This window comes from Macaca fascicularis, chromosome 14 (genome assembly GCF_037993035.2).
Source record: "Macaca fascicularis isolate 582-1 chromosome 14, T2T-MFA8v1.1".
NCBI classification, from domain to species: Eukaryota; Metazoa; Chordata; class Mammalia; order Primates; family Cercopithecidae; genus Macaca; species Macaca fascicularis.
Window position 1 is genome coordinate 54,447,493 of NC_088388.1, and position 12,131 is coordinate 54,459,623.

The 12,131-nt window shown below is 47.1% G+C and overlaps 1 protein-coding gene across 6 annotated transcripts in view; it reads left to right on the top strand.

Annotated features, from left to right (window-relative positions):
* GALNT18 (polypeptide N-acetylgalactosaminyltransferase 18) overlaps positions 1-12,131 on the top strand; it is a 362,191-nt gene that overhangs the window by 293,779 nt on the left and 56,281 nt on the right. For all 6 annotated transcript variants that reach the window (XM_065528547.2, XM_065528548.2, XM_005578608.4 and 3 more), the window contains one exon: positions 6,693-6,830. In XM_065528547.2, coding sequence (XP_065384619.1) covers positions 6,693-6,830 — 138 coding nt within the window. The remainder of the gene's footprint in view (positions 1-6,692; positions 6,831-12,131) is intronic.

A 12,131-nucleotide genomic window follows, 5' to 3' on the forward strand; every position in this document is an offset into this window, starting at 1 on the left:
GGATTGAATCACAGTATTCTGCATGGGGTGTCAAGCCCTGTGGTAGGTGGTCTGTGATGGCAAAATATTAAGAACACTTGGAAACTCCCCAGGAGCTCACCAGTGAGACATTGCAGGTCCCCAGGCTCTGCTTAGACTGGTGAGTTAGCATACTCTTACTGCCTTCTTTCTGTACCCCAGAGCTGCAAAGCTTCTAGCCCTCTCCCCCTTGCAGCTGACAGGTGTTGAAATGCCCAGCAACCCAGTGAATGGTACAGAACTGAGTGAATGAAAATAACTGAAAAGTGGGCCGGACACGGTGGCTCAAGCCTGTAATCCCAGCACTTTGGGAGGCCGAGACGGGTGGATCACGAGGTCAGGAGATCGAGACCATCCTGGCTAACACGGTAAAACCCCGTCTCTACTAAGAAATACAAAAAACTAGCCGGGCGAGGTGGCGGGCGCCTGTAGTCCCAGCTACTTGGGAGGCTGAGGCCGGAGAATGGCGTGAACCCGGGAGGCGGAGCTTGCAGTGAGCTGAGATCCGGCCACTGCACTCCAGCCTGGGCTACAGAGTGAGACTCCGTCTCAAAAAAAAAAAAAAAAGAAAAAAAAGAAAATAACTGAAAAGTGATGAAATTCAGTGTCTGTCTGTGACTCCTCAAGGTGGGTAGTTCAAATCAAATGGGTAGGGGGAAGTGAACACAAGACACGTGAGAGGCGGAATTGCCCAGGATAAAGCCTTAGGTGGAGAAGGAAAGGATCAGTGTGTTTCCTAAAATAATTCTCTTTCCTTTCCTGTTCCCTGTGTCCAAATGTCCTCTCCTTCCTCTTATCAAGCTTGTACAGGGTCAATACTTCTTCATCTCCCAATCCTTCTCCCAAGCTATATCCTGATACTTCATCAAGACTGCTTTGTCAAGGTGAACATGGGTCTCCCAATTGCCTAATTTAAGGGACATTTTAAGGTCTTTAACCTATAGGATTTCACCTTTTCCTTGAATCTCTGTAGTTCCTTGGGTCCATGATTCCACACCCTGGAATCTCATCTCTCTCCAGTTATTCCTAACTCTTCAAGGACTCCTCTTACGTTCACTGGGTGCTTATATGCTCCTGGGGTATCCATCCTTGGCAGACTGCTCTCATTATTTCCCATCTCCGTGGGTAATCTCATCTACTCTTGCATTGGACTCCCACCCATATGCTGCCTCCCTAATTAATATCTCTACCCCTGACTTCTGCCTTCACTTTCAGACTCACATCTCCAACTGCCAGCTGGACATCTCCTCTTGGCCATTCCCATAGGCACTCAGACTGAATCTGACCAGCCAAACCCACCTTCTTCCTCCAGATCTGCTCCTGTTCTCATTCTGTCACAGTTCATGGTGCTACCATCTTCCAGACACATGAGTTTGAAACTGACATCATCCTTCAATCTTCCTCGCTCTCAATGCTCTGTCCCAGTCAATCACAAGCCCTCCTTCCCACCCCAACCTCCTCTCATGTCTGCATTCAGGCCCTGTTTTTTTCTCTGCTACAAGCTTCAGCTGGTTTTCCTGGCTTGAGTCTTTATCTCCTTCAAATCTATCCTCTACAATACCCAAAGTTATCTATAAAACACTCACAACGACCATGCCATTGCCCTGCTTAAAATCTTTAAATGAGGCTAGGCGCAGTGGCTCACACCTGTAATGCTAGCACTTTGGCGGGTGGATCACTTGGGGTTAGGAGTTCAAGAACAGCCTGGCCAACATGGTGAAACCCCATCTCTACTAAAAATACAAAAATTAGCCAGGCTTGGTGGCACGTGCCTGTAATCCCAGCTACTCAGGAGACTGAGGCAGGAGAATCGTTTTAACCTGGGAGGCAGAGGTTCCAGTGAGCCGTGGTTGTGCCACTGCACTCCAGCCTGGGTGACAGAGCAAGACTCTGTCTCAAAAAAAAAAAAAAAAAAATCTTTAAATGACTCCTTCTATGTACAAAATCAAACACAAAGCCCAGTGTTTGGCATGGCATCAAAGGTTCCCATGCTTTCTCCTCTGCCTGTATTTTAACCCCACTGCCCACCACTCCCTGTTTTGAAGTCTGCATACACTGTGTTGACTATGGGAACTGCCCATTACACACCGTCCATGCCATGCTGTTTCTCACGACTCAGTGCTTGCTCATCCTGCTTGGAACTCCCTACCCTCTACCTCTTCCTGTATGACCACCCGTACTAAATCTTCCCCATCCTTTGAGACTAGCTCCAGGGATCCCCCCTCTAGAAAGCCAGCTCCAACTGGGGAAAGAGGTCCCCGTCCTATATATATCTCTGTCATTGCATGACCAGCCTGTGAAAGAGTGTTCTGTTATCTAAAAGTCTCCCTCTCATTAGAACAGTGGTTTTCAAATCTGGCTGAACTTCAAAATCACTTGGGCTCCACCCCCACAGATGACCACTTAATTGGTTTGGAAGGGGCCCCTGGAATCTGTTTTTTGAGAAAGTTCTTCAGAACCACTGAGAACCACCACAACACACCATGGGCCCTCTGAGGACAGACTGCTTTACATTTTTGTGTTATTATATCTAGCACAAGGCAGGGCGCATGGTAAGAGCTTGGTGACGCCTTGCTAATGCTTATTAATGAGTGAGTCTGCCGGCGGTGTGTGTAATCCCTTTCTTCCTTGGTTAGTGACTCCTAAAAGCAGACCTTCAGACCAACTGCATCAGAATCACTTGGAGAGCTTTTTAAAAAATACTCATCTGGATCTCATCCTCAGAGAGGATTTTGAGCGGTAGGTGCCAGAATCTCTAGAAAGCCCTCCAGATGAGAGGTTAGGGTGGCCAGGTTTGGGTAACACCTATTTAGCTCGTCCTTCGCATTTTTCCAAACTCACCTCAAGTGTTGCTTACTCCAGGAAGCCTTCTTTGACTGCTTACCTCCTTTGCCCCCAATCCTGGCCTCCACACAATGTAAGAAGAATGAGGCCCCTCTTCTATTCTCTCTTTCACTTTCTCTACCTTTCCATGCCTCACACTTGTTCACAAAGAGTATGTTTACTTGTCTGAAACTCCCAGACTCTCCTTTCAGGCCGAGAGTGTGACGTATTCTTATTTGTATACAGAGTGTTTAGGATAGTGTCTGACACATAATAAACAGGTGCTTGGTAAAGGTCAGTTGGAAAAGAAGAAGGAGGATGCATGGATGCTATATGCTTCACACAGTTTCCCTAGGAGGTTTACCAGCTGCCCCTGAGATAGCTATGCCCCAATCCCTTTTCCTCAGCTGCAAGCACATCTGTTCCCAATTTACTTAACCTTTCGTCTACAGCATCCTAGCTGCAAATATGGAGCTGGAGCCCGTCAACCCTGCCCAGGTGGCTGCCTTGAGAATTAAATAAGTTAATACACGTAAAGACTTCGATTAGTGCTTGGCACACAGAAAGCGCTAGTTAAGTGTTAACTCTTGTTGGTGCTGTGATTGTTTATGCCCTATACTTTCCTTCCACAGTTGTAAAATGCTCATGCTGGGCAGATACCCTCTGCTTGTTGCCTTCTAAGCTGAGGCCTCCTCAGAGCTGTGCGCTGAGCAGAACTGGCCCTCTCACCTGCTCCCTTAGCACGTCCAGTCCCCAGCTTTTGAAAGGCCGAAGAGCCTTCACCTCTTGCAACCTGCTACTTTAACTGAAAATCAGTTTATTTATCAATAAACAGAAACTCTGCAGCAAAACATCAATATTTTCTTAAGCAGGGTTCAGGAGCTCTAGACTGCTTCTCTTGCCCAAAGACAGGCTGAGTGCCAGGGATGGCTTGTCATGTGCTTCAGTGATAGCCCTCCTTTAAGTCTGGCTATAAGGAATTTTGTGACTATGTGGCTGCAATACTGGACACTTTTATGTGGCTAAGTTAATATATTTGTTTCCTAGGGCTATGGTAACAAATTACCATGAACTTGATGGCTTCAAACAACAGAAATTTATTCTCTAACATCCAGGTGCCAGCAGAGCTGTGCTCCCTCCAGTGTCTCGAGCGGGGAGCGTCCTTCCTTGCCTTGGCCAGCTTCTGGTGGCCCTGAGGGGTCCCTGGTTGTGGATGTATCACCTTAGTCTCAGCCTCTGTCTTCACATGGCCTTCTCCTCTTTGTCTCTATGTGTGTCCAGACCACTCTTTTTTCCTCTTATAAAGACATCAGTCATTTCAGTCATATATAGTCACATACAGTCATAATTTAGGCAAGCCCTAAATGCAGGATGATTTCATTTTGAGATCCTGAATTAATTATATCTGCAAAGACCCTCGTTCCAAATAAAGTCACATTCAGAGGTTCCGGGTAGACATGAATTTTAGAGAAGGCCACAGTTCAACTCACTACACCAAGTATTTGGCAAAAGAGGAAGATGCATTTATTGTTTTCTAATAAGGGCCAAGGTGACCTTCTCAGAGGTTTACTTTCTTCTCAGTGTATGCCTCCTGCTTTGAAGATGGGTTTGATGAAATTTACAGTAAACACACAGTGCAGATATGCTGAACTATTAAAACGGAAAGGCAAAAGTCAATTAATACACAGGAACGGGAAGGGGACTTCATACTCAGAAAGATAAGCTGAACAAAGGGCTAGTGCTTGAGCTTCGTCGCAGGAGATGGCCACCTGGTGGATTGTGTCTCTCTCATCTTTTACTCGATCATGTGGAGGGAGGCAAACTTTGCCCTGTTCCTAAGGGCAGAAAGATACTTTTCCTGTGGGAACCCAGAAGTTTAGGAAAACACAGAGGCCTTTGTGAGACAGGTTCTTCTAGTGGCTCCCTATAAAACAGACACAGTGTTAAATTTAGTCACATAAAGGCAATTATAACACAAAGGGAGAAGGAATGGATGGGTCCTAGGACAGTTTTCTGATATAAGGATAAAGTACCGTGGAGTGTAAATGGTTAATACTTAATGAATGCTTTGGAGTCGGAGTGGAAAGTAGATTACATCTATTGCCAGTTCCTGTGTTCACCACTTCATAAATATTTTCTCCACCCAGCAATGTAGCTCATGCTCAGTGCTAGGACTGGGGGCACAGAGGTAAGTCTGATGGAAGTTTCCTGACCTTAAGGAGCCAGAGTCTAGCAGAGAAAGGCTCAGATAACAGCTGCAGAGAAGGCTCTGGGCAGGAGTGTGCCGCACACAAGTCACAGATGAGGTCATTAAGAAGTACTAGGAAGCCAAAATAGCTCCTTGTCATTCTAGAACTTTAACCGTCAGGCTGTAGCAGGTTCAAATTTTTATATTGCCTGAACTCTTGTGAGCAAAAAGGAATCTATCTCTTTTATATCTAAATTGTGTTTTCACTCAAGCCTACATTGTCTGATGTCAAAAATTTGCCTTGTTCATGTCCAGATAAATGCAGCCATTTTTGTGATCTTTCTCAGATATTTTAGACAAAATCTGCCTGACCTCAGTAACTTGATCCCTGGAGTTGATGTTTGAACCAGGGATTTACACAGAGAGCGTATGGACCACAGTGTCAGTGAGAGAGAGCTCACTTCTTCATCTGCCCTCCACTCTGGGTTGGCATCTTATGGGATACCACACGCCCATCTGCATGCTGGCCTTCATCCCTGCCACGGTGTCATCCTCTGAGACGCACTGGGTCTTCATCAGATCCCAGAGGATGGACCCTTCTGCAGCCTCTGCTTTTGCATCAGCTTTTTCTCAGCCAATTCTGTGCCCTATTCAACAGCTGGTATGCAGGCCCAGGAATTCTTAGTGCTGCCCAAGTCTGCTCTACAAGCAATGTGGGGAGGGGGGCTTCTCTAGCCTTCTCACTCCTGGACGCATTCACGTCTCACTTCTGCTCCCTGGCTGCTGCACCATGCTGGCTCAGGGGCCACCTCACTGATGCTCCTGAGAAAGGAGGGAAACGAGTACTCTAGACGCCAAGACTCCCAGGCTGAAGGAGTCTGCTTCTCCTGCAAGGACTTCGTCTGAGGAGGCAGAAGAATGGCATCTTCCAAATACACAGAGTAACATTAAAAGCAGAAACTCTAGACCCAGGTTAATTGGGTTCAAATCTCAGCTCCACCATTTATTAGTTGTGGGGCCTTGGGCAAGTTACTCAGGAGGTTACTAAACCTCTCTTTGTCTCAACTCATCATCCATAAAGGAGGATTATGTGGTGCTGTTTTATAGGTGTGAATGGGACAACATACATACATATCAATAAAAGTAAATAAATATAAATATATACTGCATATCTCATTCAGAATACAGCCTAGCACTCTGGAAATGTTTAAGCCTTAGCTGTTATGATTCTTAGGAATAGTATTAGAATTAGCATCATTTCATCTCAAAGCTTTTTCCTTCCCCTCTCTCTCTCACCTTAAAGCTCAGAATCTCTCACTTTGCCTCTTGAGGTAGGGAAAAGCTTTATTCAGATGGATTCTTCCCATTTCTTTCATCTACATCCAGACTATAGCTTTTTTTTTCTTTAAGGATTTGGCATCTTTATTTTCAATGGCCTTTGATGACAGTGCCCGGCAATGCCGACCTCATGTTTCGTAGTCTAAATGAGGATGTTTATGGGGTTAAGGTGCCCGTGGGAAAATGCAAGAGTTAACGTGCCACATGGTCCCTTCACTAGTCTCTAGGAATCTTGGTTGGCGGCACAAGGTCATGCCAAAGTAGAGTTTGGGGAGAAGCTGCAACCTGGGAGTGGCTTCATCTCTGCTTCCGCGTCCCTGTGCAGGACTCAGGAATTGACATCGGGGACATCACCGCAAGGAAGGCTCTGAGGAAACAGCTGCAGTGCAAGACCTTCCGGTGGTACCTGGTCAGCGTGTACCCAGAGATGAGGATGTACTCAGACATCATTGCCTACGGAGTGGTAAGGAGCTGGCCTCCTCCGGGTTTCATTCAGACACAGACAGAAAGAAGCATAGTGAAGAAAGAGAGAGGAGGGAAAGAGCCTCTCAGCTGCTCCCGTGAAGAACTGCAGTAGGCCTGGGGAGCGGGCGCGGGTTCTGCACCTGCAAGCCTTGACTTTTACAGCCCAAACCCCTCCAGTCCCTTGAGAGAGGTACTTGTCTCTCCTTTATAGTCCTAAGCAATTCAGCTCTGGCCCCACACCTGCATATTCCACTTAATAAAACACACAATAAAGCAGTTAGCTTAAGATTGAAAGGTAAGGTAACAAACACCTGCTGTTTTCCCAGCTGGGGTGCCTGAGGGTCTATGAGTCGCCCTGTGTGCCTCCCCTACCAAGGGGCTGATGCCTTCCATTCACATGCAGAGCCTCCCTGAGAACAGTTCTAGAAACAGAGCCATCTTGAGTTGATTATATTTGCTGTATTTTTAGTACTGCTTGTTGATGGACACAGAGCAGTTCTCCCTGATGAGAGGGAGCAAGATGGAGGGGGCAGAGCATAGGGTTTGGAGTCAGACAGACCTGGTTCAAATTTTAACCAGGCTGCTTCCCAGGTAAGTGTCTTAATGTCATGGGCCTCAGTTTCTTCATCTGTTAAACGGGGGTAATTCAGTACTATCCCCATAGAGTAAAAGAAAATCTAAGATTTGTAGATATGTGACCTTAGATGAAAATGTATTTTCTGTCTAAAGTTAAAATACTTCGAATATGATAAACTCTCCCATTTTCTCAATATTCCGTGGACCATACAGGTCAAATGCCATAAGGTATTTTAAATGGTATTTTGATTGATTTTTTGCTATCTCACCTGGCTTTTGCTGACTTACAGTCTGAACACATAAACTTTTGCCATGACAAGCCCCCAAGACTACTCTGTAGGATTAATTATATTATCTCCATGTCACAGATGGGGAAACAGAGTCAAAGAGTGATTTTCACAAGCTCACATAATCAGCAGTGAAACCAAGTCTAAAAAACCAGCTTCTGGTATCACTCTGATTCTTTCCTTTGGAGAGTGTCCCCTCAGACCTTTTTTGATATCTCAAGATGAAAACTTGAAGGAAGAACTGAGGTCTCTTCTTTTGATGAGCTGTGGTTAGAGCTGAGTTCAAAGCCTGCCCCAGATGAACAGGACAATTGCCTATGAGTGGGAAGAATCTGCTGAGAGATTGGGCTCAGTGCTCCCTATGTACCCCCAAACTCTTATATACATCCTAGGATTCCAAAGCAGACAGAACTGGAATCCTAGACCCACCCCCTCTAGCCCCAGTGTCTCTGTTATCCAGAATACCAGCTTGTAGGAGACAGTCTTATCCTCCCATGAGTGTCCCCATGGCATGGTTGACATATCCCAAGAGAACCATGCAGTGACCTCTCATCTCTCCACTTCTCAGTCTGGTGCAATTCACATCTCAGCAAACACCTCAGCTAGTGCTGCTTAGGTAGTACCTGAGTCTCCAGATCCTGTTGTCACCATGGAAACACATTGCACTGTAAGGTGCCTATCTGTCCCATTCACCTCCCCAGAACCATCCTGAGGACACAGCTGCCTTTGATGCCCCACACTCTACCCATAGCAAGCTATGTGGGCTGCTTGGCCATGGTGGAACCCAATCCTAAAAGGAGAGTTATGCTGCTGTGGCTCCAGAGAAACTATTGGCCCCAAGCCTGCGTGAGCCAGGGCAAGCTTCTGGATTCATGTTCTCAGCAGGCTGTCAGCTGTGGCTAAGCAGGATTAGCCAAACTCCCCCAGAGAGGCAGGGGACGCAGTAACAGTAGAGGTGTGTACATGTGCCCACTGCAATTTTGGGTCCTGGCCAAAGGCATTCTCATCCTTCAAGCAAAAACATCTCATCTTATACGCATGTGCAACAGGTTTACCATGTAGGCCCTCCATGCCACCCCCAGAAACATTTGGTTTGTCAAATAGTAAGTGGAAAATACGGGGTTGTGATCTAGATCTGTCTGGGTTCAGAGCCGGGCCTATTTTTACTGTCACACTGAAAACCATTCGCTTGTCATCCCAAAGGGCTGAGCTGTGTTAGCCATCCCTGCGGCTGGCAGAGGACTCTGACCCCCTGCACATTCATCAGCCCGCCACTGCTCAGGGCCCAGCCACCCTCCCCTCCCTCCTGCCTCCTCCACGGGCCGAGCCCCTACATGAGCAGAGACATGCCTGCTTGTCAAAGAGTATAATAAACTCTTAATGGGGGCAACCTGGCTGAAGATGGGCAAAGTGGGATGCAGCCACAATAGCAAGAGTATTTGCTGGGTCTGACTCATTCTTCCTGGTAATTATTTTTATCCTAAAATGAAGAGACCAGATGCCTTTTCAGGGGCATAATTTCTTTTTCCTTTTTCTATTCCAACTCATGACCAAATGACATTGTTCAGGACAAATGACTTCTGGGACTCTGAGTTGAGCCAGTATCAAGTCTATAGCCCAGCCCATTAATCCACTAATGGGCCCCATTAATGACTCCTGCAGGCCTAAGGACCTGTGGGCCCCATCGTGTGGGCATAAGTTTCCCCTGGATCATTGAGCTCCATGTCCAAGAGATGGGAGAGCATTGGATTAATCACAGCTCTGGTGCTGAGAGTAGAGATGGAGGGGCATCTGGAAACAGACATGCCTGGCTTCTGAATGTTAGCTTTGCCCCTTAATGGCTATGTAAACTTGACAAGCTGCAAAACCTTAGTGGTCACAGTAATGCCATTTCATAGGGCATATTTTACAGTCTCAGGATTATAGCCATTTGCATTATGGAAAGAGCTTGGGTTTTGGAGTCTGACAGCTCTATCACTTGCCCGACTATGATTCCATTCATTTGGGAATGCCATTCATTTACTCATGTTTTTCATATACCCACTCACTCACCCACTCAACAAGTATTGACTGTCTCCTTTGTGCCTGGCCTATATGATATCCAATGAGACTGAGACCCAGTCTGATGACTAACAGGTGAGACAAACAAGTGAAGAAGGAACAAGAATGCAACTGGTTAAGTGCTGCCCTAAGAGAAATGGAGTGCTAGTGAAGCACAGGGCAGTGATCTCATACAAGACTTGGGTTGGGAAAGGCTTCCAGAGTGGCAGATAAGCTGAGAGCCAAAGGAAGAGGCAAAGAGGAGGCCAAGACCAAGGGCGATGTGGGGAAGTGTCCACACAGGCTGAATAGCACTACAGACAGGGAGGAGAGTGGAGCTTGTTCCTACACCACAGTTCCTTCATCTTGGCTAGTCATTATGACAATTAGGTGAGACATATGTGGAAAGCACTTCACATGGTACCTGACACATAGATGCATTCCTAAAAGCTGGTTTCCCTGAATGCCTTTGAGGAAGGTTATAACAGTAATAATAGCAGCCAACAATTATTGCAACATTTGTTATTTGCCAGGCCCTATGCTAAGCACTTGCAGATATTGTTTCACTTAATCCTCATAACAGCCTTATGAGGTAGGCACTATTATTATTCCTCTTTTAGAGGGGAGAAAACAAACAGGAAGGAGTTACATTGCTTTATTCAAGCCCCCACAACTGGAGCCAGGTTTCCATCCCAGCCTGTTGCTTCTAGCTGCCTCAGTGGACTACCTGCCTAAGGGGTGGTGGGGGTGGGGGGTGGGCAGGAACGACACAGAGCCAGGGAGGACTTTATCAAAAGACACCCACCCTCTCACCCAAGCACTGGCATTAAGAACCCAGGGGAAAGCCAAGTCTAACATCAGGGTTCTCCAGGCCTTCCTCTTTGCAACAGCAGTTAGCAGATTTTCCTAATGGGTTACAGTGCTTGGCTTTAGATATGACACCCACCTCTTCGTGGGCTGTAGGACGAGAACAAAGTGTGTTTACATATGCTCTTCCCACTAAGGCAAACCAAGGAATTGGTTTATAATGGAGGATTTGCTGCAGAAATGCTACCGGGGGCTCTGCCTGAGACACACGTTCATACAGTATTTCTTCAGAATCTCTGAACTGCGAGTTTGAGATTAAAGGTGCTACCACCCAGTAGAGGAAAGGAAGCTCAAAAGAAAAGAATTCAACTCTGTTCCTTGTCCCCTGTTAGGAACAGGGTATGCTTGGAGCACACATGGGCCTCTGGTTGTCGGCTCCATCTCATGCCTCTTCATTGGCTTCATTTCACTCCTGCCACAAGCCATCAGGAGTACAAAGGCCCTGCTGCTGTCTCTGGCCTCCCCCCAGATAGATGGCCTCCCTGTGGCCTCTTGTCCTTGTCTTCCCTGGATTCTGTTCTCCAGTCCCCTGTTCTGGGCAGAGTGTTTTGATGGCTAAGGAGAGAACCCCAGTCAAGCCAGCTCAAGTTAAGGTGAGGTGGGTGAAGGTACCATAGACTCTTACAGGAGTAGGAACTGAAGTACAGTTGGACATGGACACTACAGCTGGGAAGCCACTGAAGCTGCCACAGGGGCAAGATGGTCTATCTTGTCTCTCCTTCTGTCTGCCTCGTGCATCATCACATCCTTGTTCACAACTGGCTTTCTCTGCTTGAACATGGCCATGGCCAACAGAACCCCCCCATGCCCAGTTTAAACAGCCTTGCAATTCTAGTGGCCACCACCCACCAATTACAGTCTCTGGGTCCTGTTTAGGTTCCTAAGACAGATAAGAGAGTGATGAGATGGGGAGGAGAGAGGGAGAGAAAGAGAGTGATTAATTCTGAAGTGTGGATCGGTGCCCACCATGGTCCACTCAATTGTGGCCGGTAAGCAGGGCCATGAGGACAATGGGCTACCCTTTCCGAGGGCTGAGAGTGGGTGTAAGCAAGAAAGTGACATTGAATGTCAGCTTTCTTACCCAGACATGTGTTAATTGCCAAGACTGGATCCATCCACCCATAGGTGAGGGTAAGAGATGCCGTTCTCTTCTCCTGCTCCCACCTTGGCCCCCTCCTCTTATTCTACCACCTGACCTCCCACTATGGAAGACCCTAAGCAGGTGGGCCACCATGGGGCCTGGCCAAGCCACTGCTGGGTCTGCAGGAGGCAGAGAGCGTCTGGTCCCAGGGGACCTCTGAGGCCTGAAAATAGCTAACATGTTGCCCATTTTCCCCAACATTCAAGAGCAAAGATTTCCCTCAGGGACACTTGAAGGCTGTTGTTCCACCCCTGAGGAAGTGGAGGGGCTGAAGAGCAAGCACCATCTTGTGTGTGATATGCATGAGCTGAAGAGCAAGCACTGTCTTGCGTGTGCACATGCATGTGTATCTCTTATATTTGCCCAGACTGTCTCAACTCCCAGAACC